We start from the raw sequence: 26,747 nt of genomic DNA, 5'->3' as shown, positions 1-26,747 counted from the left end.
AACATAATAACGATGCCCAAGCGAACTTGCAATGGGGGAAGTCCACAAATCACTATGAATTATTTCAAAAGGCAAAATAGTAAAAGACAAAGAGTCACAAAAAGGTAACTTGGTAAGTTTTCCCAGAGGACAAGAGAAACAAGAGTGTTTACAAGCCTTATTACAAGCAATAAACTGATTATTACTAAGATGATGCAAAATATTATCTCCCGGATGCCCTAGGCGACTATGCCACAACTGGGTTGACAAAGCAGTGAGAGCTGAAGGAGATTGAGTAGAAATGGCTCGATTTGTGGAGAAGATAGGATAAAGATCACCAGTGCTGTCACATCTCATGATTTTGGTCCCCGTCTGTAGATCATTCACAGAAAACCCAAATGGATCAAACTCAACGGAAACAGAATTATCAGTGGTAAATTTTCGAACTGAAATAAGGTTTTTGATGAGTTTAGGAGCATGTAACATGTTGTTGAAGGTTAATGGAGGGTGGGGGGATGGTAGGGTAGTGTTCCCATGACCTACAATTGGAATCAAATTTCCATTGCCAACAACAATGTGATGATTAATATTGCTCGAATTAAAATAGGAAGAAAATATACCTTGATCCGCCGTCATATGAGATGTCGCACCTGTGTCCATGTAGTAGTTTCCATCCGGTTGAGAGAGAGTCATAGTGTGCATGGCTGCCTCGATGTCCGTCGGGGTGTAGCCTACGGTGGAGAGGGCATAAGAAGCTGCATATGCCTGTTGTGGTCTTGGGCCAAGCACTCCAGGAGCCCGTTGAGCAGAATTGGGTCTAGGCTGCCCATAACTTGATGGGTAAGGACAAGGAGGAACTGTCCAAGGGGCACCCCAAGGCTGCTGCCACGCTGCCCATGGGCTGAGGCCAGGAGGCGACTGCCATCGCTGCTGGGGGTTGTAGATGCCGTTGCCTGTGCCGGAAGAGGAGCCACCACCGCCGGAGCCGCCATTTTTATTGCGAGAGCGGTTGTTTTGACCATTACCGCCTCTATTATTCTTCCTCCTATTTTTTTCTTTGTTGTTGTTTTGACCATGAGAGTTATTGTGGCCATCGATGGGAGGATTATAATGTGACCCATTTGTAGTGGTGACAAGGGCAGCACCACCACCACTTTCTTTAGCAGCAGCGGTTTGATGGTACGTTCTCAAAGCTTGAGATGAGATCGACAATTTTCGAACGGGGGTAGTTGGTCTTGGTTCTGAATGTAGTCGACCACGCCGGAGTACGAATCTGGCAGTCCTCTTGTAAGTTTGAGAACAAGGCGACTATTCGTCATCAGAGCATCCACGTCGGCTAGTCTATCGGCCAATGACTTGACATGGTTGCAATAAGCATCGATGCTGAAGAAATTCTCAAAATTCACGGCAGCCAATTCCTGTTCAAGCTGAGTAGCACGAGATCCTTTATTGTCACGGAATAGAGTTTCAAGGCGGCTCCATGCGGCCTGGACTGAGTCATCCTTGAACAATATGGCATGGAGAAGGTCGGAGGATATGGTGGCATAAATCCATTGCAGTATGGCGGCGTCGAGACGTTTCCAAAGAGCTGGGTCAGCAGCTTTCTCCTTCTCATAGGCGGCCTTTGCTGCTTCCTCAGTGGGAGGAAAGATGTGGTCAAGGAGGTTGTGGACACGGAGTTGAACCGTGAAAAAAGCATCCCATGAATGATATTGGCTAGTTTCGTTATCCAACGTGATTGGGATGACGGATTTCACGTTGGTAATCGAGAAGGCGGGGTGGAACTTTTCCTTGTTGTCGGACATGGTGTAGAAGAAATAAGGTGGGATAAGAAGGGAGCAGGGCTGCGTGAAGAACAGAGATGGGGTTCCCAAGAAGAAGAAGAAGGAAAACCTTAGAAATCTGATACCATATTAGAGATTAATCCGTGATGATTCTCATTGCTCAAGATGGTTAATATACATGTTGTACAAGCTTAGTTTAAGGCTAGAAACTAGGAAAGTCAATAATTGATTACATCACAATCTATGCTATCCTAAAATAGAAGATTACGATTACAAAAATATTTACAAAAATATTGTTGTCTATCAAAAATAATAAAAGTTGATTTAAAAATAAAAAAAGAATATTAAAAAATTATTCTTCTTCTTCTCAACCATGATCAAGAGTCCACGTGCCCAGTAGTTTGCTAAGCTCCATCATCGATCACTGATCTGCCATGCCCAGTAGTCTGCAACCCCACCCTGCCTGCAAGTTTGTCACATATCTACCTTGTCGAGCTCGTGAGCTTTGCCTTTGTTGAAGCCTTCAAATCTTCTAGTCTCGTGAGCTCTACTTTCGTTGAAGCCTTCAACCCATATCTTCTGGAAACCAAGAGTTTTGTATCGCCCTAAATAATATGTTGTAGTTGTTTGATCTGTAATGGCAGCTTTAAAAAAAATTCAAATTTGTCTATGGTGTTAATACCCTCATTTCTATTTTTGTAATTGATTTAGATTCAAATTTGTGACTTAGATTCAAATCTGTGGTGGTGTTTTTTTTTTTCTATGTTTGCTTCTTTTTCTCTTTTCTATTTCAGATTCAAACACAATATTGAATTTCATTGTTTGAATTCTATTTTGATGTCTGGATTTTTTTACTTGTTTTGATGATGGTGATGAAATATGTTGATGGTGAAGTATGAGATTAATCAAGATTTTTTTCTTTTTTTGGAAAAATGATAGTATATGTATTCGGTTAGTGAGAAAAATGGAGAAAGTGAGATAGAAAGTGAGATAGAGAACGATGATGATAATGTTGATGATGTTTTTTTTTAATTAGAGTTAAGATTTTAGTTTTTTTTAATTAATTATGATTTTTGTTTTAATTTAGAATTAGATTTTGGATTAAGTTTTTATTTTAATTTAGTTTTTTAACAAGTAAATATTTAGATATTTAATAGTTTAGATTTGTTAATTAGTTTTAATTTTTTAATTTTCTTTTTCATATTAATTTTTATACTATTTTAAATTCATTTTTAATTATTTTTTAAATTTTAAAATCAATTAAATTAACTTTTAAAAATAGTTACAAGTTGAACCAATCACAAAGTGACACGTGTTGGTCCAGTAAACACTTAACAGAGTGTAACGGAAAGAGACTGGTGAAATTACTATCTTACTGACTTTGGGTACTTTACCCGTTAAGAAAAATTGGGTCTTACCAGTTACAAACCTCAAATATTGGGTACTTTTGCAGCAAATATCCCTAATTATTTTGATTTAGTAAAATAATATAATAATGAAGAGAGTATCCTATTTCATTAATAAAATAATATAATAATAAAAAATATATTTTTTAGTGTAACTTTTAGTGTTGTGGTTGGAATTGGAAAAAAAATGGTGTTAAAATTCCACCATTTTGATGCTGGTTCAACACCAAAATGCATTTCATGGTTGAAGTTGCCCTTAGAGCCTCAAAGTCAGATGATGCATGCTAGGATAGCTACCAAGGCTCGACCCAAGACTGTGAAGCCCAAATGGACTTGGAGTGAACCTAGGCCTAAGATCCCATCACAGGCTCAAATGCTTTGGTGGAAAAAACACCACTACCAACAACCTTAATATAAACTTTGAACAAATAATTTGCTCCACCTAGCATAACCTAAAAATTGTTTTATATAGTCAATTTAATTATCCTCAAAGTTTGTATTGTGAGGAGCAAAAACATAAAGCGTTGGATATTGTTGTAAGGTTTCTTAGTGAAGTCCATGTGGTAGACAAAGACTGTCAACGTCACGAATGTCAGGACGTCATCTGCGCCATAAACAACATCACAAGAGACATGAGGAGGCAATAAGGAATGTGCCTCAAGAATCTGTGAAACCATGAACGAGCCACACCCTCTACAAAGTAGATATTGCAAGATCCGAAGTATTCTCGAGGTAGGAGACAGTTGTGGAAGACTTACACTATGTTTGGTAGGATGGATGAAGAATAGGAAGGATGGAGAGTTGAAGGGGGATGGAGAACATGAAGGAGGGAGAGAGTAGTAGTAATCCATTTGAATTGCTTGGTGAGGAGGATGGAGAGTTGGAATGATAGATTATTAATTAATTTTGAAATTACTTTATTATCCTTATAATTATTTTTTTAGTAATTTTTTATGAGGCTACATATGTAATTTAAATCAAATAGAAAAGAGAGTCAAAATCCTTCCATTTGTGGAAGGATTGTAAATGGTGGGCTCATGAGGATTTTTAATCCTTCCACCTCTCCTCTCTCTCCCACAATCTTCTTTGCCAAACAAATGGATTTTACGTCTCCCACCACCACTCTCCCTCATTCCCTCTCGATCCACCCATGTCTCCCTCCTACCAAACATAGCCTTAGCGAATCTCAAAAATCTTGTTGGTACACTATTATGTACCTGGCTACCATGTTTCCTGATAAGACAATGTATGTTGGCATTACACTCAGCCACCACCGCTCCACATAAACAGTACAGGTGCATAACTTGACAAGTACCATAGTTGGCAGTATGCCACTAAATCGTGGTGTCAATTGTGGAAAGTGGCTGACACCTATCCTTACTTGACCTTTCCCATGATGAACGTTAAGGATACTTTTGTACTTGAATGTATACTCAATAACCCTATAAAAAGGTTGAAGAATGGATCTCAAAAGATATTCAAAACTTGTATTTAAAAAAGATATCAATATATAGACTTTCCTCTGATTCTTTGGCTATCATCTTACTCACAACCTTAGGATCATTCAATTCATATTCCATGCTCTCAAGTTCCAATCACATATTTTAGTTAGAAAAACCTAGTGTTGCCAGATACCAAACTATATTTTTTTCGCAAATTTCTTATTAACGCATGTTGGTAACCTTAGATTCATATAAATATATATAAATTATTCGCTCTAAATTAATCTTATTCTCATTAACAAAATTTATAATTAAAAGTGTTGAATTTATGAAATAAACACATGTTGATTATTTGTTCTATCAACTTATTTGAATTAATCGTTTCTGTTATTAGTAGTTTCGGTGTTGCTCTTTTAAAAAGTAACTATAAATAGTCTCTTATTGTAATGTCGAAACTATCAGAAAAATTCATTCTATTCTTTGGTATAGACTGTAACTTGAGAAGAGAGTTTGTAAGTTGTAAGAAAGAGTGATTATTAAGCAATAAGATTGACTGCCCGTGGAGTAGGCTAGAGATACATTGTCTCTGCGTACGAACCACGTATATCTTGGTTTCCTGTTTTTCTATGTTTTCGATTATGTGTTTGTTGATCATAATTGGTTTAGTAATATCTTGTGTTTTGAAAAAGCTTGAGTTCTTGACAGTGTGTTCTTTGCACAAAAAACTGGTGCAGTGAGCGTGGATCGAACACGCGACAATGGCTTCGGCAAAATATGAGGTGGAGAAGTATACTGGTCATAATTATTTTGGATTGTGGAGATTGAAGATGAGAGCTCTTCTTGTTCAACAGGGATTGGAAGATGCACTGAAAGGGGAGAAAAATCCTGATAGTTCGATGGAAGGAAAAGATAGAAAAGTATTGTTGGATAAGGCTCATAATGTTATTATCTTGAGTCTTGGTGACAAGGTTCTAAGACAAGTCTCCAAAGAAAAATCAGTTGCAGGAGTCTGGACCAAGCTCGAAGGTCTGTATATGACTAAATCCCTGGTAAATCGCCTTTATCTGAAACAAGCTTTGTATTCTTTTAAAATGCAGGATGATAAACTTGTTGAAGAATAATTAGATGTGTTTAACAAACTAATTCTTGATTTGGAAAATATTGATGTTTCGATTGAGGATGAGGTTCAAGCTTTGTTATTACTGTGTTCTTTGCCTAAGTCTTATGCTCATTTTAAAGAAACCTTACTTTATGGAAGAGAGTCTCTATCTCTTGATGAGGTTCAGTCTGCTCTGAATTCTAAAGAGTTAAATGAAAGAAATGAGCCAAAGCATTCTGTTAATGGTGAAGGGTTGTCAGTAAGAGGTAGGTCTCAAAAGAAAGAAAGCAAGAATAACAAAAAGTGATCAAAGTCGCAGTCAAGAAATGGTGGTAATAGTGGGCATGGTGGAAATGTCCCTAACATAAAATGTTATCACTGTCACAAGGACGGTCATACTCGTTGGTTCTGTCCAGAAATAACAAATAGTAGAAGTGGTGATGGATCAAAAGATTCTGGAAATGCAGCTATAGTTCAAGATGGATATGAATCTGCAGAAGCCTTAATGGGGTCTTATGAAAATTCAGAAAATGAATGGATCATGGACTCGGGGTGTTCATTTCACATGACACCAAATAATTCATGGTCTGTGAACCTTGATTAGTAAGAAAGAGGTCCAATCTTACTTGGTAACAATAAACCTTGCAAAATTGCAGGTATAGATTCTATCAGGTTTAGATTCATGATGGAATCGAGAGACTTATACAAGATGTCAAATATGTTCCAGAATTAAGGAGGAATCTAATTTCTCTTGGTGATCTTGATCGAAAAGGGTTTCTTTTCAAAGGAGAAAATGGAATCGTGAAAGTGCTTACAGGCTCCATGGTTGTTGTGAAAGGTACAAGGTAAAATGGTCTTTATTCTCTGGAAGGTGAGGTGATAAATGGCTTAGTAGCTACAGTTTCTGAGAGAATCTTGTCGAAGACTGAACTATGGCACATGAGGTTGGGGCATGTTAGTGAAAGGGGCCTGTTTGAACTTGGGAAATAAGAACTGTTGTGTGGAGATAAAGTGGAAAAACTGAGATTTTGTGAACACTGTGTTTACGGCAAGTCTTGCAGAGTAAAGTGCAGTACTGGTCAGCAATGAGCCAAAGGCACCTTAGACTACATACATGTTGATTTATGGGGACCCTCCAGAACTCCTTCTCATTCGTGTGCTAGATATTTCCTGTCAATAGTCGATGACTATTCAAGGAAACTATGGATACATATCCTGAAAACTAAAGATGAAGTTTATGAGAAGTTTAAAAACTGGAAAGCAATTATAGAGAATCAAACTAAAAGGAAAATGAAGAGGTTTAGGACAGACAATGGACTGGAGTTCTGCTCTGAATTTTTTGATGATTACTGTAAAAAGGCTGGAATAGCTAGACATTGAACAATGGCTTGTACTCCTCAGCAAAATGGCTTGGCTGAAAGGTTCAATAGAACAATACTTGAAAGGGTCAAGGGCATGTTATTAAGTGCTAGACTTTCAAAGATTTTATGGGCCGAAACAATGGTAATAACTTGTTTTTTAATTAACAGGTGCCCATCTACAACTTTGAACATGAAAACTCCTGAAGAAGTTTGGTGTGGTCATACGGTTAGCTATGACATACTAAAGGTATTTGGTTGTATTTCCTATGCACATATTAGGCAAGACAAATTAGAACCAAGAGCTCTCAAGTGTATGTTCATAGGGTATCCAGAAGGAGTTAAGGGGTACAAGTTGTGGTGTCTAGAACCTGGTCATAAAAAGTGTATTATAAGACGTAATGTGGTCTTGAATGAATCAGAAATGGCATATAAAAGCAGGTCAAAGATAGAAGGTTTTGATAATAATCAAAAGGGAAACACAAGTTCAGAAAAGTGACAAGATTGAGGTGGAGTCCAGTGATCAAACTGAAAAATAGACAAGTTGGAACATGGTTACTTGAGAAAGAAGAACACGAGGAAGAACAACTTGTAGATGACAACTATCTACTTGCACGAGAAAGAACCAGAAGACGAACTAAAGCCCCTGAACGGTATGGTTATGCAGATTTGCTAGCTTATTCTTTTGTAGCTGCTAGTGAAGTCATGGAAGATGAACCAAAAAGCTACAGAGCGGCCTTGGCAAGCAAAGACAAACAAAGATGGTTAACTGCTATGAATGAAGAGATGAGGTCTCTGAAGGTAAATAACACATGGGATTTGGTTAAGAAGCTTGTTGGTTCGAGAATTGTCAGCTGTAAATGGATTTTCAAAAGGAAATATTGAATTCTAGGAGTTGAACAAGGCATGTACAAGGCTAGGCGAGTTGCTTGTGGTTTCACTCAAAGGGAAGAGATTGACTTTAATGATGTGTTTTCTCCTGTTGTGAAGCATAGGTCAATCAGAACTCTATTAGCCATGGTTGCAAGGTTTGATCTAGAGCTTGAACAGATGGACGTTAAAACAACTTTCTTGTATGGTGAACTTGATGAAACGATTTTGATGAGACAGCCTGAGGATTCGAAATCAGTGGTAAAAAAGATTATGTTTTCAAGTTAAAAAAGTCTTTATACGAATTAAAACAATCTCCTAAATAATGGAATAGGAGGTTCGATGAATTCATGACTCGAATAGGTTTCAAAAGAAGTAAGTTTGATAACTGTGTATATTTCAAATTCATTATTGATCAGTCGTTTGTTTTCTTACTGCTGTACATGGATGACATTTTGATAACAAGCAACCATAAGAGTGAGATTGCAAGAGTCAAAGCATAACTGAGCAATGAGTTTGAAATGAAAGATTTAGGTGCTGCTAGTAGGATTTTGGGTATGGAAATCAGAAGGAGAAGAAGCAAAAAGTTGTTGTACTTGTCTCAAGAAGCATACCTTAAGAAGATCCTTGAGAGATTCGGAATGGTTGATGCTAAGCCAGTTACTACACCCCTATCTCAGCAGTTCAAATTAAGCATTGATCAAGCACCTAAAACTGATGCGGAACTGGAGTTCATGGCAGATATTCCCTATGCAAATGCAGTAGGATCCCTCATGTATGCTATGGTCTGTACACGACCTGATATAGCATACTCAGTAAGTTTAGTAAGTAAGTTCATGGCGAATCCTGGTAAAGCTCACTGGCATGCTTTAAAGTGGATTCTTAGGTACATTAAGGGTTCTCTATGAAAGGTTCTTATGTATGGTGGAGTTGATCAAGAACAGTTAAGCACAACTGCTATTGAAGGGTTTGTGGATTTAGATTATACTGGATGTTTGGATACTAGAAAGTCTTTTACTGGATACATCTTCACTACATTTGGGACGGCCATTAGCTGGAAAGCTAGTCTACAAAAGTTAGTTGCATTATCAACTACCGAAACTGAATATATTGCACTTACTAAAGCTGTTAAGGAGGCTCTATGGCTAGAAGGCATAGCAGAGCGTTAAAGCTACAAGATAAGGTCATCACAGTACAGTGAGACTACCAAAGTGCAATACACCTTTCTAAGAATCAAGTCTATCACGAGAGGACAAAGCATATAGACATCAAACTACACTTTGTTAGAGAAGTAATATCAGAAGGATCTATAATTGTGAAGAAGGTCTCAAGTGATGACAATCCCTCAGACATGATAACAAAGGTGCTTCCAAGCAGTAAATTCTATTACTACTTGGATCTGATTCAGCCGAAGTAAAACAAAGCCCTCCGAGACTAATAAGTGCAGTCAGTCTTGTTGTTTCATTCATTAATTTTATAACCAAGGTGGAGATTTGTTGATTATTGGTTATGTCAACTTATTTGACTTAACCATTTCTGTTATTAGTAGTTTCGGTTTTGCACTTTTTAAATGTAACTATAAATAGTCTCATGTTGTAATGTTGAGACTATCAGAAAAATTCATTCTATTCTTTTGTACAGACTGTAACTTGAGAAGAAAGTTTGTAAGTTGTAAGAAAGAGTGATTATTGAGCAATAAGATTGACTACCCGTGGAGTAGGCCAGAGACACATTTTCTCTGTGTACAAACCACGTATATCTTGGTGTACTGTTTTTCTATTTTTTTTCGATTCTGTGTTTGTTGATCTTAACTGGTTTAGTAATATCTCGTGTTTTGAAAAAGCTTGAGTTCTTGATAGTGTGTTCTATGCACAACAACACATATATATCGTCAAAAAGTCTGTTTATTTTTATATTAACTGCATTTTTTGTTGTAATAAATCTTTTAGTTATTATTTTAGTAAGAGTTTATATATTTTTGGACCATGTGTTTTGTCACATTACCTATTTGGACATTTTGTTTTGACAAATTACTTTTTGGAGCATGTATTTTATAAAATGATTCAAATAGATTTCTAAACTAGATTTTGATAGAAACAAAATTAAATATAACAACATAATTGTTAGACAGAATGATTGTGTTTTTGTTCTGAGTTGTTAATTTGGTGAATTATTTGTGATTTTAGTTAAAAAAACTAAAATTGGGTTTAAGGATCAATATGAATTATTTTATAAAACACATGCTCCATAAAGTAATTTGTCAAAACATGTAATGAGACAAAACACGTGATAAAAAAATATATAAACTATTTTAGTAATTATCCATTTATTCTCAAATATATATATATATATTAGTTAAAATAAGGTTATTATATTTGATAAGGGAAAATGAAAAAGTAAAAATGATTGAGAGCTTAAAATTATTATTTTATAATTATTTTTAAAATATATAAAGTTTTTGAAGGATTATAAAATTTAATTTTTGTTCGGTTCATTTTCATTGTCTTGAAAGAAAAAAATTGAATTTTATGAGTTTGGTATGATACTTCTCTGTTCTTTTTTCTTTTTTTAATTTTTTCTTCTTCTATGGAACAAATTTGCTCTATAATTCTATAACTAAATCTACCTTCTTCTTTAATCTTTCCCCTTAAAATTTTAAACTTTTTTTCTCTAAGAACTAATATTTATCTCTTTGTAAAATATACGGTGTTAACCACTAATTTTGTTAAAAACGATGCCAATGGTGAGTTTATTTTAGAGATATATATTTTAATTACAAATGAAATCTTTTTTATAGATGTATATCCTTATCTTATGAAAAACGATAAGGAAATGGGGCCATGCATAGGCCATATTGCTAGTGAAAAAAACAAGTAAAACAAGAAATTTAATATTTTCATGCACTCTTAAATATGCATTTTACTATATTCTCTCTTCTCTTGTCTTATCATTGAGAAAAATGGTTAGTAAAAGACAAAAAAAAAAGCAAAAAAATGGTGAAACTGAAAAGGAAAAAGTCGGTAATATGAGGAAAAAAATTGATAGAACGTCATACAGTTTTGCAGCTGAAAAAATGGGCAGCCAATTGCTTAATCAAGCTAGGAAAAAGTTAGCTTCCCAAATTTGATAGATTTGTATTAAAGTTGTTTGTCATTTTGGGGTCATTTTTTTCCTCATTTAGTTTTTAATGAATTTCCAAGCACTGTCATTATTTTCATAGGATCACTAAACTAACCCTTTTCTTTTTTTAATCTTGATATTACATTTTTTTTATCTGTTGTTTTTTCCGTTATAAGATCTTTTGTCCTCTTTTATTTGGTCTTATAGATTATTTAGTTCAATGATCTATATATAGTTGCTCAAAATCATTTTGCAATGATACTTGGATTTCTTGTTTTCTTATGGTTTTACTACTCATAAGCAAGTATCATTTGGTTTCTGATTTTGATTGTATTTTGGTTTTTGTCGTTGCTTATTATCTTTTGACTGCAGACTAATTCAAAGTAACTCTTAATTAAATAGTTTCAATTAAAAATTCATGCATGCTAGAAGAGTGTGCTTATTCTAAGTTTAGCATGAAATTTAAATTTAACACACTTTTTGTGTTGTGCTTCAATATAAATGCTAAAACAAATATTATTGTATTTAAAAGTTATTTCTCTATAATGTTTTTATAACTATTATTTTGTATGTAACATTCAACTACTCAAAATAAAAACTAACCACATTTACCAATTTAATTACTCATTCTATACAAATGAGCATTTATTGAATTTGACAACATTATGAAATTTTTTTTTTTTTTATATTTGAAATAGTCATGATATTGTAAAGTTATCCCATGTTAAAATTGTGTGTATTTTTCTTTCATAAAAATGCTTGTTAATTATAACATGTCATTGGCAAATTAAAATCTTAGTGTTCAATTGGGATACTAAATTTTGGGAAGTGGTCATTTTCTTTTATTGCATATGTAATAGATTATAAGTATGGATTAGTGAGATTTTGTTTTAATTAGTTAGTGTGGTTAGGTAATGGAATAGGTCATCTTTTTCCTTTTAACCTACCAATAATTTAACAATTATATCTTTATATGAGAGGCTGGACCCTAATCCACGGCTTAGGCTGATCTCAAACAGTACTTAAATTCAACCTCTCAAGGACTGAGCTATTTGGGATGAAATCAATGACACATTTAATAGTTTTTGTCTTGTTATGAAAAAAGACATTTATACTACTAGTCTAGTCGGATTCAAAATAACATATTTATATTACAATCCCAAGCCAAAATGAGCCACGAGATGGTGCAAAATAAGTCAATATTTTGTTGTGCATAACTTTTTTGGTGCTATCTATCAACTCATCAATGAATATGAATGTTGAACTTAGCCAAAGAAAAACTAAAAAACTAACAAAATTAAAAAAAAATATCAATCCAGTGAAGCTTTAAACATGCATCCTTGTCACACCACCATTCAGTTTTTTTTTTGCACATATTTTATAAAATAAAAATATTTTAAAAAAAACTTGATGGGATTTTTGTGCTATACCAACTTTCTAGTTTAAATGAATGCATAATACCTAGAATTTGTTACACTTGATTTCTATTCCTAATATTACATATGCCCTTTTAAAATGTTTAAAAGAGGGAAAATATTGAGATTTTTATGTAATATTATTTTATTTTGAAACATTGATTTGGGGGCATTCAAATGGTAGGGTGGTACATGAATAAAAGGCATTGAAGATTCCTTGCTCAATGTGTAGCTCCATTTAATATTGAAAGTGGTTCAATCTAACTCGTAAATGACTAATCATCAATCAAGCACTAAAGCCAAAAATATGGCATTTTCAGGTCCACACTCTTACAATGATGGGACAATACCCATCTCTCAGCTTACTCCATGCAATTATCAATCACTTCTTGTGGCCTTACCCAATTTTAGCTAACTCTTTACAACCTAAAAGCTGAAGAAATATATAGATATATCCATAACTCAACAGCTGAAACATCATTCATTTCATTCAGTAATATATATATATATATATTTATATCATACAAAACAGAGGATACAACAAACTTTACCAAACAGAACACCGGCCTTGTCACGGCATCTTTAAAAAATATTGTAACAGTGCAAGTTGGGTTGCCCAGAATTTAATATTTTAATTTAATGCTTTTGATATCTATAAATAGTGGTAGATAAATGTTACTACTCAACAATAAAACAAATAAGGATCAGAATAACTTGCCACATTATCAAAGATTGCTTGCAAAAGCACCACAAAGTTGTGACACTTTTTGAAAGAGTATTTTTTTTTTGTATACTATTAGAGGAATTTGAATCTCAGCTCATGCAAAATTAGTTGAGATTCACAAGTTGAACAACCGGAAAGGCAATCTCACCTATTGTCCCATACGAGAAAATTAGAAATTTGACCAAATCACTTTATACTTCATCATACCAACAGTTTGTAATGCATGTGAACCAAGTGGGTATCCCTATACAAGCAAAACTCTTTTGTGGGTCCGACTTAACAAGACTGACTATGGTCTTTTAAAGTTAAAAATGAGCATCCCCAAGTGATTTTTTTTTTCTTTTTCTCTTATGAATTTGAACTTTTGTTTGGAGGAAAAAACCAGGTTTTGTTTGACTCTTATGATGTAGTTATATTACTGTGTTTTGAAACAGAGTCCTGACCCCTGAACCTGAATCACGATAGTGCACAGCCAAGGAGTTTACCAGTATCAATGAGAAAATTCAGTGAAAACCCAATAGTCTCGGTAAATGAAAGCAACTACTCTCTATCTGTGTCTGTTCATCAATACATATATATTTTTTTTTATAATAAACCACAAACACAGTTTTCTATACTACACCCCTCAAAGCCATTTGTCTCTTCTAAACTTTTGCCTCTCAAAAGTCATAAAAGCACTCCTTAAAAACAGACTTCTTTCCCTTTAATGTTTTCACTGGGACTCATCTTTGCATTACAAGCCAGGCCTGTTAACAGTGACAGAGAAGAGCCATAAACAGAAACCGGAAGGTGAAGCAGCAACCAGCAGCCAGAGTACTACTACACGAGGAAAAATTAAACAAAGAAATAAAAGTACCCCAACCAATCCTACTGTACATCCCCCCCCAAAAAAGAAAACTTGAAAAGATTAACACCTTAACAGTTAGAGCAAACATATCCCCCAACCCCAAAATATAAACTAAGGAAAGCAGATACTAAAAAAACTAAGGGCATCCATGGAATATATAGAACAAACATTCCAATCCCTTATCATCAAATGCTGAGAAGATCCGGCGGTGGTGATTGAGGCGGCTGTTGATTGTCTTTTGTTGTGTTGGTAGGAGATGAAGAATCGTACCCGCCGGCAGAGTGATGAGGAAGAGGAGGGGGAGGAGGAGGAGGAGGGGGCGACGACTCTGTGATCGTTGAGTCTCCCTGTTTTGAGCTAGGTGTCTTTGGAATCTCTGTTAGAATTTGAACAACTTCTCTCATTGTTGGGCGCTCAACAGCCTGTTCTTCAACACAGAGCATTGCTACGTAGAAAACATGCATTACTTCATGGATGGGAACTGAAGGGAGTCTCGGGTCAAGGATTTTGAGGACGCCTTCCTTGTTTGAGTCTGTCATTTTTCTAACCCATTGAACTATGTCCACCCCATCTCCAAATTCTCCGACAGGTTTCCTGCCACTAACTAGTTCTAAAAGGACTACACCAAAGCTGTATACATCACTCTTCTCGTCAACCTTCAACGTGTATGCATATTCTACAGTCAAAAGTAATAATAATTAAATTTTCAGTCAACAACTAAATTTGTAATACGAAAACATTAACAGTGCTGGATTTTCATTTCAAGGATAAGAGTGCTTGATTGTGCTATGATTTGGTAGGTACTTGGTCAAAAATTCTACTTTCAAAGTATTATGCCTACCATTTTACTTTCATGCCAAAACAAGTAACAGTTTCAAATCATTAATTGAGTGAATAAAAAACCTTATTTTCGAAAACCCCAAAGTCAAATTGAAGCACAGGACTAAGAAAATTCAGAAACAACATTAATGTTATCTACACTAAATCAATGTGTAAGTGGGTCAAAATTCAGTCTTGGCTTTAAAGATTCTTCACATAATTAAAAATTGGGAGGCACGGATTAATAAGTACATGTTACAGAAAACAAAACTAATAAAAATTAAGAACGTAATCATACCAGGGGCAATATATCCGTAGGAACCAGCAATGGCAGACATGCACTCAGATGTTCCCGAGTCCTGAAGAAACTTGGCAAGGCCAAAATCAGCGACATGAGCTTCAAAACTGGTATCCAAAAGGATATTGTTTGATTTGACGTCTCTGTGGACAATTAGGGGCGAGCAATCATGATGTAGATAGCAAAGACCTTTAGCAGCTTCTATGGCAATCTTATACCTTGTGTCCCAATGCAAGTGACCTCCTTTCTTCCCATGAAGAACCTCACCTAAGCTTCCATTAGGCATGTACTCGTAAACCAAAAGATTGGTTTCATGATTTGAACAAAATCCCAATAATCTAACAATGTGGCGGTGTCTAATTCTGCCGAGAGTTTGAATCTCAGCATTGAAACCATGGTCGTGGGAAGACCCTCGGCTCATTGCCGGGAGCCTTTTCACAGCCACATTATCACCATTAGGCATAGCTCCCTTGTAGACTATCCCAGCTCCTCCTTTGCCTATGATGTTGTCTTCTTTTAAGCAATCCAAAACGTCATCAACGGTAAAATCTAAGCGCTGAAACGCAGTGAGTTTCCAAGCCCGAGACTCACTCGCCTTCTTCAAAGACCGGGCCTTAATGATAGCCGCAACTGCGAAAGCAATCGAACAAACAAGCAATCCAATGACTAAAAGTAGCTTCAATGAGGCAGAGAGTGAGCCTTTGACATGTGGTTGATGGGTTCCATCAGCAATCCCATCTTTGCAAGCCCCCAAATATGGGCCGCAAAGATCAGGGTTGCCAACAAATGAAGTGTAGTTGAAGTAACTGAATTGGCCAGTGCCCGGAACCAAACCAGAGAGATTGTTATACGAAAAATCAACCGAAGTTAAGCTTTGCATACTGGCTATCGACGATGGGATACTTCCAACTAGATGATTTCTCGAAAGGTTGAGGTAATTTAGTATCCTCATACCAGTAATCTCATTAGGAATTTCACCCGAGAGCTCATTCCTACTAAGATCAACAAATGTCAACAGTTTACAATGGCTAATCTGTGGTGCAATAGTACCTGAGAACTTGTTATGACTGAAATCTATCTTAGAAACTTGCTGTAGTCTCCCAATTTCAGGTGGGATTCGACCTGAAAACTTGTTGCCATCGAGAAGAAGCTTCTGAACGCCAGAGAAGTTTCCGATAGTTGGCGGTAAAGACCCAGAAAGCTGGTTGTTAGAGAGACTAATTTGGCCCAGACTACCAGCGACGGTATGGGTCTCAGGAAAGTCTCCGGAGAGAAGGTTGTCCTGCAACTCCACCTGGGTGAGCTTGGGCAAGCCTAAAAGCCCCTTCGGAATAGACCCATTGAGAAAGTTCTCGCCCATTCTTATCCGGCTCAACGATTCGCACCTACCCAGGGACTCCGGGATCGGACCAAAGAGGAAATTTCCCAAAGTAATTAGAGTCTGAAGCCTGTTCCCAGAGCACATATAAGGAGGAAGAGTTCCAGTCAACTTGTTGGACGAAAGGTCGAGAAGCTGAAGCTTCCCGTTCTTCCCCAGACCCTGGGGAATACTCCCGGTGAAGTTGTTCTCCCACAGCTGCAAAACTTCAAGTTCTGGCAACTCTCCAATAAATTCAGGAATGGCTCCGTGGAGCTTGTTTCGGAAGAGATTCAATAGTGTCAAGTTCTTAAGGTCCGCAAATGACGGTGGAATCTCTCCGGAAAGCATGTTGTTCGACAAGTCCATGGATTTCAAGCTCTTCAAGGTTCCAAGCTCTGTCGTCAATGACCCAGATAGAGCATTCACCTGAAGAAATAGAGTATCGAGATTCTGAAGCCTTCCCACTTCGGGTGGGATCTCGCCGGATAATCCACAGTTTGCCCCATCGAAACGAACCAAGGAAGATAAGTTTCCGATCTCGGCAGGCAAACCACCTTCGTAGCTGTTGTAATAGCCAATGTAGAGTTCCCGGAGACTGGTTAAGTTTCCGATCTCCGGCGGTATCGCACCACTGAGCTCATTGCCCGAAACCGCCAAGTACTCGAGAAACTCCCACTGACCGTACTCCTTCGGAATGCTACCACTGAAATAGTTACCGCCCAAATGCAAATGGCGAAGATTCGGAAGCTGAACGACGTCGAGAGGCAAATCTCCGGTCATATTGTTGTTATAAAGGTCCAGAATTTGAAGGTTCTTGAGTTGCGCGAGCTGCGTAGGAAACGTGCCGTTGAATACATTGTTAGACAAGTTGAGAAGCCTTAACCCAGTAACCACCGAGATCTCAGGAGGAATGGAACCAAAGAACTGGTTCGCGGCAACAGAGATGTTAGAGAGGAAACGGAGATGAGCGAGGTCTGGCGACAGTGTACCGGAGAGGTTAAGCCCCGAGAGGTCGAGAGCAGTCACATGACGATGAGAGTCGCACGTAACGCCAGACCAGGTGCAGTGACTGGTGGAGGCATTCCAGTTGGCGAGAACGGATTGTGGGTCTTCGGAGATGGAGGCTCGAAAGGAGAGAAGGGCACGGTACTCCGGTATGCGGGCAGCAATGGAGTCGTAGAGATAGAGATGGAGAAGAAGAAGCAAGAGAAGTATGAGTCGCATTTTTCTTCTAGGCGACTTGTTAGGGTCGACCGTACCGGCAGAAAAGACGCCGGAGGAGAAGGAGGAGAGAGAGAGGGAGAGTGAGTGAGATGAGCAGAGGGAAAACGATGAAGAAGAAAGAGTTCAGAAAGGAGGGTGGGAAAGTGTGATTTTTATTCTCGTTTTTTATTTTTTAATTGTTTTTACTATTTTTTCTTTTATTTTTTAAATCTAATTGGTGAGCTGTAATTTACTAAATTAATGGCCTTTTTTGTTTATTTTTTTGGGAGCTGGACTATTGTTGTTGGCCTTGCTCTTTTAAACTTGAAGTAAAAAAAGAAAATTAAATAAACAAAAATTATAAAAAGAACTGTGTATTTTTTTTTGGCTGAAAAAAAAGAACTGTGTATTTACTTACTTTACAACTTGCTTTTTTTTTTTACGCCGAAGTAAATAAGAATATTCACTTTTGACAAAAAAAAAAAATTAATAAACGGCGTGAGAAATTTCAGTCATACTATTATGTTTGAAGTTTTAGTTATACAAATAAATAAATAAATAATATACTGAAATTTATTTATCAAAACTGAATAAACATTTGTACATATAAGAAATAAAATAAATAAATTCCGGACAAACATTTTAATAAATGAAATTCATTGTTTTTAGAATCTTACTGTTCTGTAAAAAAATAATAATAATTTAGGATGAAAATACCTAAAATTTTTAATTTTAGTCGCTTAATGCCTAATATTTTTTTTATAAATACTTTCCGTCAATACTTTTTGACAAATGAGATATTTGATGTTAAATTTTCTGCCAAGTGCTAAATAAGCACCTATGTGGCAATACGTGAATGGTCCAGGTAAATAAATTTGATTTTTCATCTAAAAAATCATTAAACAATTAAATAAAAATTCATTAAAAATCCAATAAACAATTAAAAATTAATTATAAACTAATTATATTAAAATTAACATCGCCAATAATTAGAATTAAAATTAGTTGTACCAAAACAAAACAAAACAAAATTGGTGTTCTTTATTGTTGTTCACCCTCTTCCCTAATGAAATTGTTCATCGGCCTTACCCTATCAATCAAACTTTCATTACAAAATACTTAACCACACAAAAAATTTCTCACTATCCCAAAGAACCTGGACTTCTTGCTTATCTCAAATACAATAACCTAGAAATTTCATGAACAAATTCAAATCAATATACCCGAATTAGTCCACAACGGAAAATTTCATATTCTCAAAATATAAAAAATACCCAACAACAAAAATCAATATACCCTGAAATCTCGACTTGCTTCACATGCAGCAATGAAATAATATTTGCTAGGCCGAACAAAACACAAATCCATTGCAGGAAGCTTCGCCAAATTCCAGCCCTGACCCAAGTCTCGTCCATCTCAATCTAAGAGATACCAGAACCATTCGTGAAAAGGACCATGTTCCCTAACACTATGTCGTGAAGTCTCCCGTCCCCATATCTCGTCTTGTCCGACCCTGACCCAAGCCCAACCTTAACATCACCATCTTCCATCGTCTCCGGCCTTAGACTTGCCACACCCAGTCAATCTCCACCCTCAAGCATGTTGCGCCCAGTCGAAACCACAAGCCATTCACGACTTCACAGTGAATCAAAGCTCCACAACATCAACAGGGAAAACAAAGAAAGAAAGAAGAATGAGAAGAAGAGGAATCAGGAAGAGAGAGAAGGAGGAAAAAAATATATGAAATTTAAAATAATTTTTAAAGTTTAATTTATATTTTAATTATATTATATTTTGAAAAATAAAAAATATTAATTTAGACTAATAAAAAATTGACACGTAGGTAATTATGTGACACCTAACGATCATATCAAAATATGTTGATTGAATGTATTTATACCGTAAAAGAAAACTTAAGTATTAAACAGTTAAAATTAAAAATTTTATGTATTTTTGCTGTCATTTACTCTCAAAAAAAATATATGTCAAGTAAGCAATGAATTATTGAGGTGACATATTTTAATTTTATATTAACATTTTATTTATATTATGAGATTATTATAAATAATAATTGTGACACCTTCTACTTCATTATAGAAATACGATGCATTTATTAATGTGTTTACATGTATTTTTATGTTAACTAATTAGTGTTTAATAGTATTAAATTCAATCATTCGTATAAATATAATAATAGATATCATTATCAAATACATAATATATTTATTAAAAATGTTACATATGTCCTATTGTAAATTTACTAATGGTGTAGTCTGTGTCTATATTTTTTGCCACGTGCATTTAATAATCTTGCTGTGTTTGAATTATGTTGTTAATATTATTTATTTATTGTAATAATTGAGATAGAAAATTCATTTTCTACCCACAATTAATCTGAGTGTAAGTTTTAAATATAGTTGTTTATGTTTCTAACTTCTGACTTTTTTTGTTTATTTTTCTTTTCTTTGCTTAGAAATTTGAAAAGATAACAATAATGCATCACAATATAAATATGTTTTTTTAAAATACATAATATAAATATGTAATTTTAAGCACATTCATAATTTTAAGCTCATTCATAATTGAGATAGAAAATTCATTTTCTACCCACAATTAATCTGAGTGTAAGTTTTAAATATAGTTGTGTATGTTTCTAGCATCTGACTCTTTTTGTTTATTTTTCTTTTCTATGCTTAGAAATTTGAAAGATAACAATTATACATCACAATATAAATATGTTTTTTAGAATACATAATATAAATATGTAATTTTAAGCACATTCATAAATTTAATTAAAAATTTTGATTTAAAAATTAATTTTTAATTTCATAATTTTGATATTATTTATGTCAATTTATCAAAATAATATATATGATAATAATTAATCAAAAAGTGTAAATAAAAGGAAATAAAAAAAAGTGTTCTAATAAAATCCACTCGTATATAAAAAAAAATATTAGAATTTATACAATTTTATACTCATCAGTTTTAAGTAAAGAATTTATACGTTCATAAATTTCCTTAAGGGATAATTATATGGTAGGGACTTCAAAAAGAGTCTTATCGGTAGGGTTCTTTAGTGTTCTTAATCTGTGAATAGTTTTCGGCGCGGTTTTTTTTTATGACCATGTATATTGTAGTTATTTAGAGTATCCTGCAAATTTTCAGAAAATTCTGAATAATTTACAGTGCCGAAAACTAGTATAGAAACAGGTTGTTGCACGCGTGACTAATTTTTTTATGCGAGTGGAAAATAGCATGTTTGAACTTAGTTTTCGATACTGTAAATTATTCGGAATTTTCTGAAAATTTGCAGGATGCTCTAAATAACTACAATATACACGGTCATAAAAAAAATCGCGCTGAAAACTGTTCACAGGTTGAGAATACAAAAGAGCCCCACCGGTAAGGCTATCATGTATAAAAATACATCACCAAAATCTTCATTTTCTATATTCTATTTAAATTTTACAATATACAGTACACTAAATTCTCTATTTTTCTTCTTATCATTTAAATATTGTAATATTTTTAATATTTTTTATTCCTTTCAAATATTTTCTTAACCTATTAATAATATTTTCAAAAAAAAATTAATATGTAATATTTTCCAATACATTAATTTGAAAAGATTTGTGTGGGTGGACATTGGGCTTCATACCAAATGAACCTCCAAACTTTATATAAATATATATTTATTTGTGTCTTCATTCATTTGAAGTTATCTCCAGACTCGACACATCTTCCCCAAGTTGATACCTAAGTGTGCTATTTGTTGACGCCGTTTTTTATCAACTTAAAAGGAGAGCAATTAAACAAAAATATATTAGAAGAAATGAAAGAAGATGAAAGCAGGATCTTTTTTACGTGGTTCGGCAGTTAAATCCACCTAGTCCACGAGTCTGTATTATTAGCGTTTGAGAGTCTTCTGGAAACTTTTCAGAGAATAAGTGTCCAGAGTTTTCCCTCAAGTTCTCAAGATTTCGGTCCCTTACAAATGGAGTTTCCTTCTCTATTTATAAAGAATGTTTCAAAATTCGTTCTCACATATTTCGAGAAGATATTCTATAAATCAAATAATATAATGTCATTTAATGCATTATTTGCTACGTACACAGAAACATCTCATAGAATATGGGATTGGTTAACAAATTATATAATATCCCTTAAACATAGGGATTTTACAACAATAAATACATTTATATGTAACCGATTAGCTCAGATACGGAATCAATTACATCTTCGAGACTATTCGCTTATCACGAGCTCGTCATTTTACTTCGCCTGAGCTTATAACAAGTAACCATTGACGAAGTCATTGCATTCGAGCTTACACTTCTCGAGCTCGAACCATCTTGTCTGAAGGCAAAAGAAGCATCAGGAAATATATACAAATGTTGAACCATGGCTATTGCGAGCTCAGAGCATATTCGAGGCTACACACTCCTTGAGTTTTCGAGGTCGTCATTTACAGCAAAACGGTCTAACTAAAGGATCATATGACGATCGTACTTACTTCGAGCTTACACCTAACGAGCTTAGATTTCAAGATCGTAATTCCTCAATCCTGAAATCTGGGTGTAATATTTTGCCCCCTCAAAAGTATCAGTTCGAATCCTATGAGAATGAAACTTTTGAACTACCCTCCTTGGAAACTGTATCATTAAATGTACTCAAGAGTGGACACGCGTCAGTCAGGGATTGCTTAATCAGAGTACTTGAGTGCTTTTGTACCATACCCACGTCTATTCGCCTGCCAACTTTATGCCGCCATCACTACATTTGTACCCGACCGTCAGATCAGATACGAAATCAGGCCAATGGCCCAGATTAGCCCGACCTTTGGCCTCCTTTTGGGATTTACATATATATAGCCTCTCATATCCTCTCCTTCTTCACTTTCATTTTCAAGCTTTCAGAGAGAAAAAGGAAAAATCAGAACCCAAATATTGTCTTGTCCTTGCATGTTCTCCAAACCGAGAAAACAAAAAATCTCTTGGCGTCTACGACTCCGTGAAAGCTTTCCTGCTACCACTCCTTCGATCGTCAATTTCTCTGTATCCACTGACCACAGTGTGTAAGTCTCTGTTCTTGATTCCATATGGTTATACGTATTTTTTCTTCGTGTATTTTTGTGTTTCTGTTGCACCGTAGGCATATTTACCAGTTTCGCACTAGAATGTTTTTAGCCGATACTACGTAGATTTTGGGTTCTTCTAATATCATGGTTTTGAAACCCAGATTTTGTGTAGAGGATGCAGATATGGTTTTTCTTTTGTTGTTATTTTTTAGACTACGGGTAACATATCGTGTAGACCAAGAAATGGGGTACTAAATTAGGGTTTTAAACTGCACGTTTCCCAAAATTATCACCTTTTTGAGTAACCGTCAACTTTTTCCCTGAAAATCCGATATTCTTTTAAAATAAATCCATTTTCCCCCCTTCGCGTCAAATACACGCTTGCAGTCCGACCTTTTCAATAGCTCGGGTTTCTCCCAAATTCGACCCCGTTCTTTCGAGATTTTAATCGAGCTTATTCCGTGGTTTCGAGCATTCGAGCTCGAACTATCTTGAATTTTATCCGTTATTTCTTGTATGCATGGCCCTCACCCTTTCCTTTCTTGCTAGATGTCGCAGAATTTTGAAAAATGGTGGGGGTCAGTGCTCACAATTCTCTATTCTCCGACAACTCCAAGCCCTAAATCGCCCTTCACCCGAAATCAGCGGCTGATTCACGAGCACAAAGTGAGGTGTGAGAAAGAATATATTCGAGCTCACTTCTGGCGTCAAATCGATGAGGTTGAGGAGAGAAAAAGGAAAAAAATCGGGTCGCAATCTATCCAGACCTAGACCCCGAACTTAGACTGGTCCTTCTCAACCCCAAGCTCAAAGTAACGGTTGTCTTCAAGCCGGGTGATCTCATATTCTCACTGATGGAGACATCAAATCGCCCATCCACCTCGCAACCAGCTACCATCCCTACCTCAAGGGAGGAATTTTTCGAGGTCAAGAATTATTGGAGCTCGGTTTCTTCGTTAGGACAAATCACCAACATCCTGGCTCGCCACAGCCTAGGATTGTCAGACTCGTTGAGGTGCTGAGCTCCTACCTCCAATGAACGAAGCTGCTATGCCTCGGGAGATGGTCGTCTTGACAATAAATTGAAGCTCGCGGCCTGGAGTCGCGAGCATATGAAGGCAGGGGCTTTATTGCCCTTTGAAGTCCTTTTTTAAGGACTTTCTGGATTTTTTTGGGCTCGCACCCTTCCAACTTCAGACCAATTCATACAGGGTCTTGTCAACCCTAAGGTCGCTATACCACGAACTGAAGTGGGAAGGACCTTTGCCAAAGAATATCTTGTACCTATTTTGCTTGAAAAGTAACCCCTCCTGAGCTCGGGGAGGGGATGGCTTCTATTACCTGTCGAGCTATCCCAAGGAGAAGAAGATCTTTGAGGACATGCCCAACCATCCTCCCAACTTTAAGCTGGCATTCTTTTGGACAGACGGCCTAGCTCCATCAAAGTTTTATTCATTCAGACGAATTCGTAAGTATATGACCCCCTTTCCTTTCATGCTCGACTTTCGCTTAGGCTCGAACTAATTATAATTGTACGCCCTAATTTTCCAACGGGCTATTAGCGAGCTGAGATACGGCCTAAATTATATCAGCCACATGGATCCCCCATGACCGGAGTTGTTGCCGTCAGGTCCTACCTCGTTAGCTCGGGGTATCCAAAGGTTCACCAAGATTACTTAAGGACTGAGTCTGGATTGTGAAGGCCACAAGTCGAGGAAGCATCCAGCTCGTGGTACGAGCTAGAGTTGGAGGCTATGACCTTTTTTAAAGCCAACCACGCAAGGTAAACGTGCATATATCAGACATCACGTGTCTGATATATCCCTGACTTCTCGGACACGCAGCATGAACGTGTGTGTTCAGGCCCCCACGATTGGGTTGGGCCGTGCGGCCCATTATCCCCCTTACCTATTGATTAGACCACACTTCATGTGTCAGGTTTTAGGAATTAATCATGAATGTCACAGAAGTGACATGATAGGTAAGAAGGTCACGGGATGATCTTCCTTACCAACTCCTAGGTGCCCTCTCCTATAAATATGGAGACCCTGGGAGTTGCAAAGGGTTGGATTCTATTGTGTAAGGAAATACCCTGTAAAGAATACCAGGCATACAGCAATAATATTGGCAGGTAGAGTAGAAGGATTTTAACCTTTGAACCACCTAAAAAATGTGATTGTGTCACCAGTCCATTAAAAGATCATTCATCTATTTCGGTTCATTGTTAAGCACTAATCCCTTCCTCTTATTTTCTTAATTACCTGTTGGTGAAGAACCGCGTCAACAATAATGTATTCGACTCTTCAGCCAATTATCACCGTCCTACCCCCACGGACGCAATGAAGGAGCACAAGGAATTCATCCTCGAGCTCGAGTGACAGAGGTAAGGTCATTCTTAGCTCGGCCTTATGGTCTCCATCCTTTCTTAAACATAGACCTGACACCTTGATCCTATTCCCGGATTCTAGGGATAACTTCCATGTATGGTCTTGGGTAGATGATAGGGTCCAAAGGTTTGATAGTTGGCTGGGGAAATACCAAACAATGTATAGTCTAAATGAAGTTTGGGATGGGATAGCCGTCTAATACGGAACAAACGACTATAGGGACCTTTCGAGGTTAACTTCCACGTATAGGGAAGGAACTCCCCCAGCCTCCTCTGAAGATAGGGGGATTACCTAGTCGCCGAGCACGAGCTCGGGGGAGAGTTCCAGTTAGTTTTCTTGTCACTTGTCTTTATTTCCTTTAACTGTCTACTTCACGCTTATTTTAGCATTTTAAGCTCATTTTCTAATGTGATTTGACTATGTAGGCACTATGGACTTCGACCTTAAAACCATGCTCAACAGCCGCTCGGGGGCCAAGCAAAGCAAGCGTCCGAGAGCGTCACAAAAAAGTGGTCGATCTGCCAAAGTCCCTAAAAGGACCGAGGTGACTCCTCCTCCTCCGGCCCCTCCAGTTTCGAGCCCAGTTGCGACCTCCAACCCCCATATTGAGGTTCCTATAGAAGTTGCTCCCTCCCTGCCTCCAGCTGTCCAGACCCTTCAAACAACCGTCCTAGCTCCGAAGAAGCTGGTTCCTACTCGAGAGCGCTTGCTGTCGATTTCGAATCATTCCGATGAGTATGTCATCGACAGCGCTGCGGGGACTCATGGAGCCACTCTAGGCTCCGATGTCCTGTCTCGAGTGGGCCAAAGCTTCAGCAATTTTGGGGCTCCTCAATGACTATTCCTGGTCAACGCTCGGGACTCCAATGCCCTTTATGACAAAAGTACTGAGCTCATCTCCTCAGACTTTCCTTACTTGGAGTTTTACCTGGAACATGTTCTAACTTGATTTGTTTGTATGTTAGGCTCTTGCTACAATTGCTTAGCTAAATTACAAGCTAAACAACGAGGTTCATGCGAGCATGTCCTATGCTCAGGAGTCGAAGGATCTCCAGCTTAAGCTCGCTGACGAGTTCAAAGCTGCAAAGTTGAAGCTGGAGGCTGAGCTCAAAGAGAAAAGCTTCAGGGTTGAGGAGCTTGAGAAGCTGAATGTCGAGCTCAAAGATAAGAGCTCCAGGGCTGAGGAGCTTGAGAAGCTGAATGCCAAGCTCGAGGAGGAGAAAAAAGCCACCTTCGAGATAAGGGAGGGTGAAAAGGCTCGCCTCCTCGAAGAGTTCAAGCAGAGGAAGGATTGAGCAGTTAACATGACCATGTACAGGATTTGGGCCAACAATGCCGATCTCGACACGAGCTTCTTGGGCACCCTTGAGGACGAGCCTCTGGCTAAATGGCAAGCTCGGCTGGAGGCAGAGGTAGCTGAGGAGGAAGCTGAGAAGGCTAAGGAGGGGTTAAGTGTTGCCAAGGGGGATGCTTCTGCTTCCTAGAGCTCGATCATGGGCTGCACCCCATTTAAAAAAAAATTGTATTATTTTAGGGCCTTTCTTTTTTATGCCCTT

The 26,747-nt window shown here is 36.8% G+C and overlaps 1 protein-coding gene across 1 annotated transcript; it reads right to left on the bottom strand.

Moving 5' to 3' along the window:
* Positions 1-13,715: 13,715 nt before the first annotated feature.
* LOC133807067 (leucine-rich repeat receptor-like serine/threonine-protein kinase BAM1) lies at positions 13,716-17,889 on the bottom strand. The gene is made up of 2 exons (XM_062245213.1): positions 15,162-17,889; positions 13,716-14,720 (listed from the first exon to the last, which is right to left on the bottom strand). Exons 1-2 carry the CDS (start codon positions 17,743-17,745, stop codon positions 14,230-14,232), a joined length of 3,075 nt encoding a protein of 1,024 aa, XP_062101197.1. The 5' UTR covers positions 17,746-17,889; the 3' UTR covers positions 13,716-14,229.
* Between the last annotated feature and the right edge of the window lie 8,858 nt (positions 17,890-26,747).

This window comes from Humulus lupulus, chromosome 1 (assembly GCF_963169125.1).
Source record: "Humulus lupulus chromosome 1, drHumLupu1.1, whole genome shotgun sequence".
In the NCBI taxonomy this organism is placed as follows: Eukaryota; Viridiplantae; Streptophyta; class Magnoliopsida; order Rosales; family Cannabaceae; genus Humulus; species Humulus lupulus.
This window is presented reverse-complemented; position numbering and strand designations above follow the sequence as displayed.

Coding starts and splice junctions, on each gene's coding strand:
- LOC133807067 (XM_062245213.1), bottom strand. CDS start 17,745: ATGCGACTCATACTTCTCTTGCTTCTTCTTCTCCATCTCTATCTCTAC. Junction 14,721..15,161: donor CTACGGATATATTGCCCCTG/GTATGATTACGT, acceptor TTTTGACTGTAG/AATATGCATACACGTTGAAG.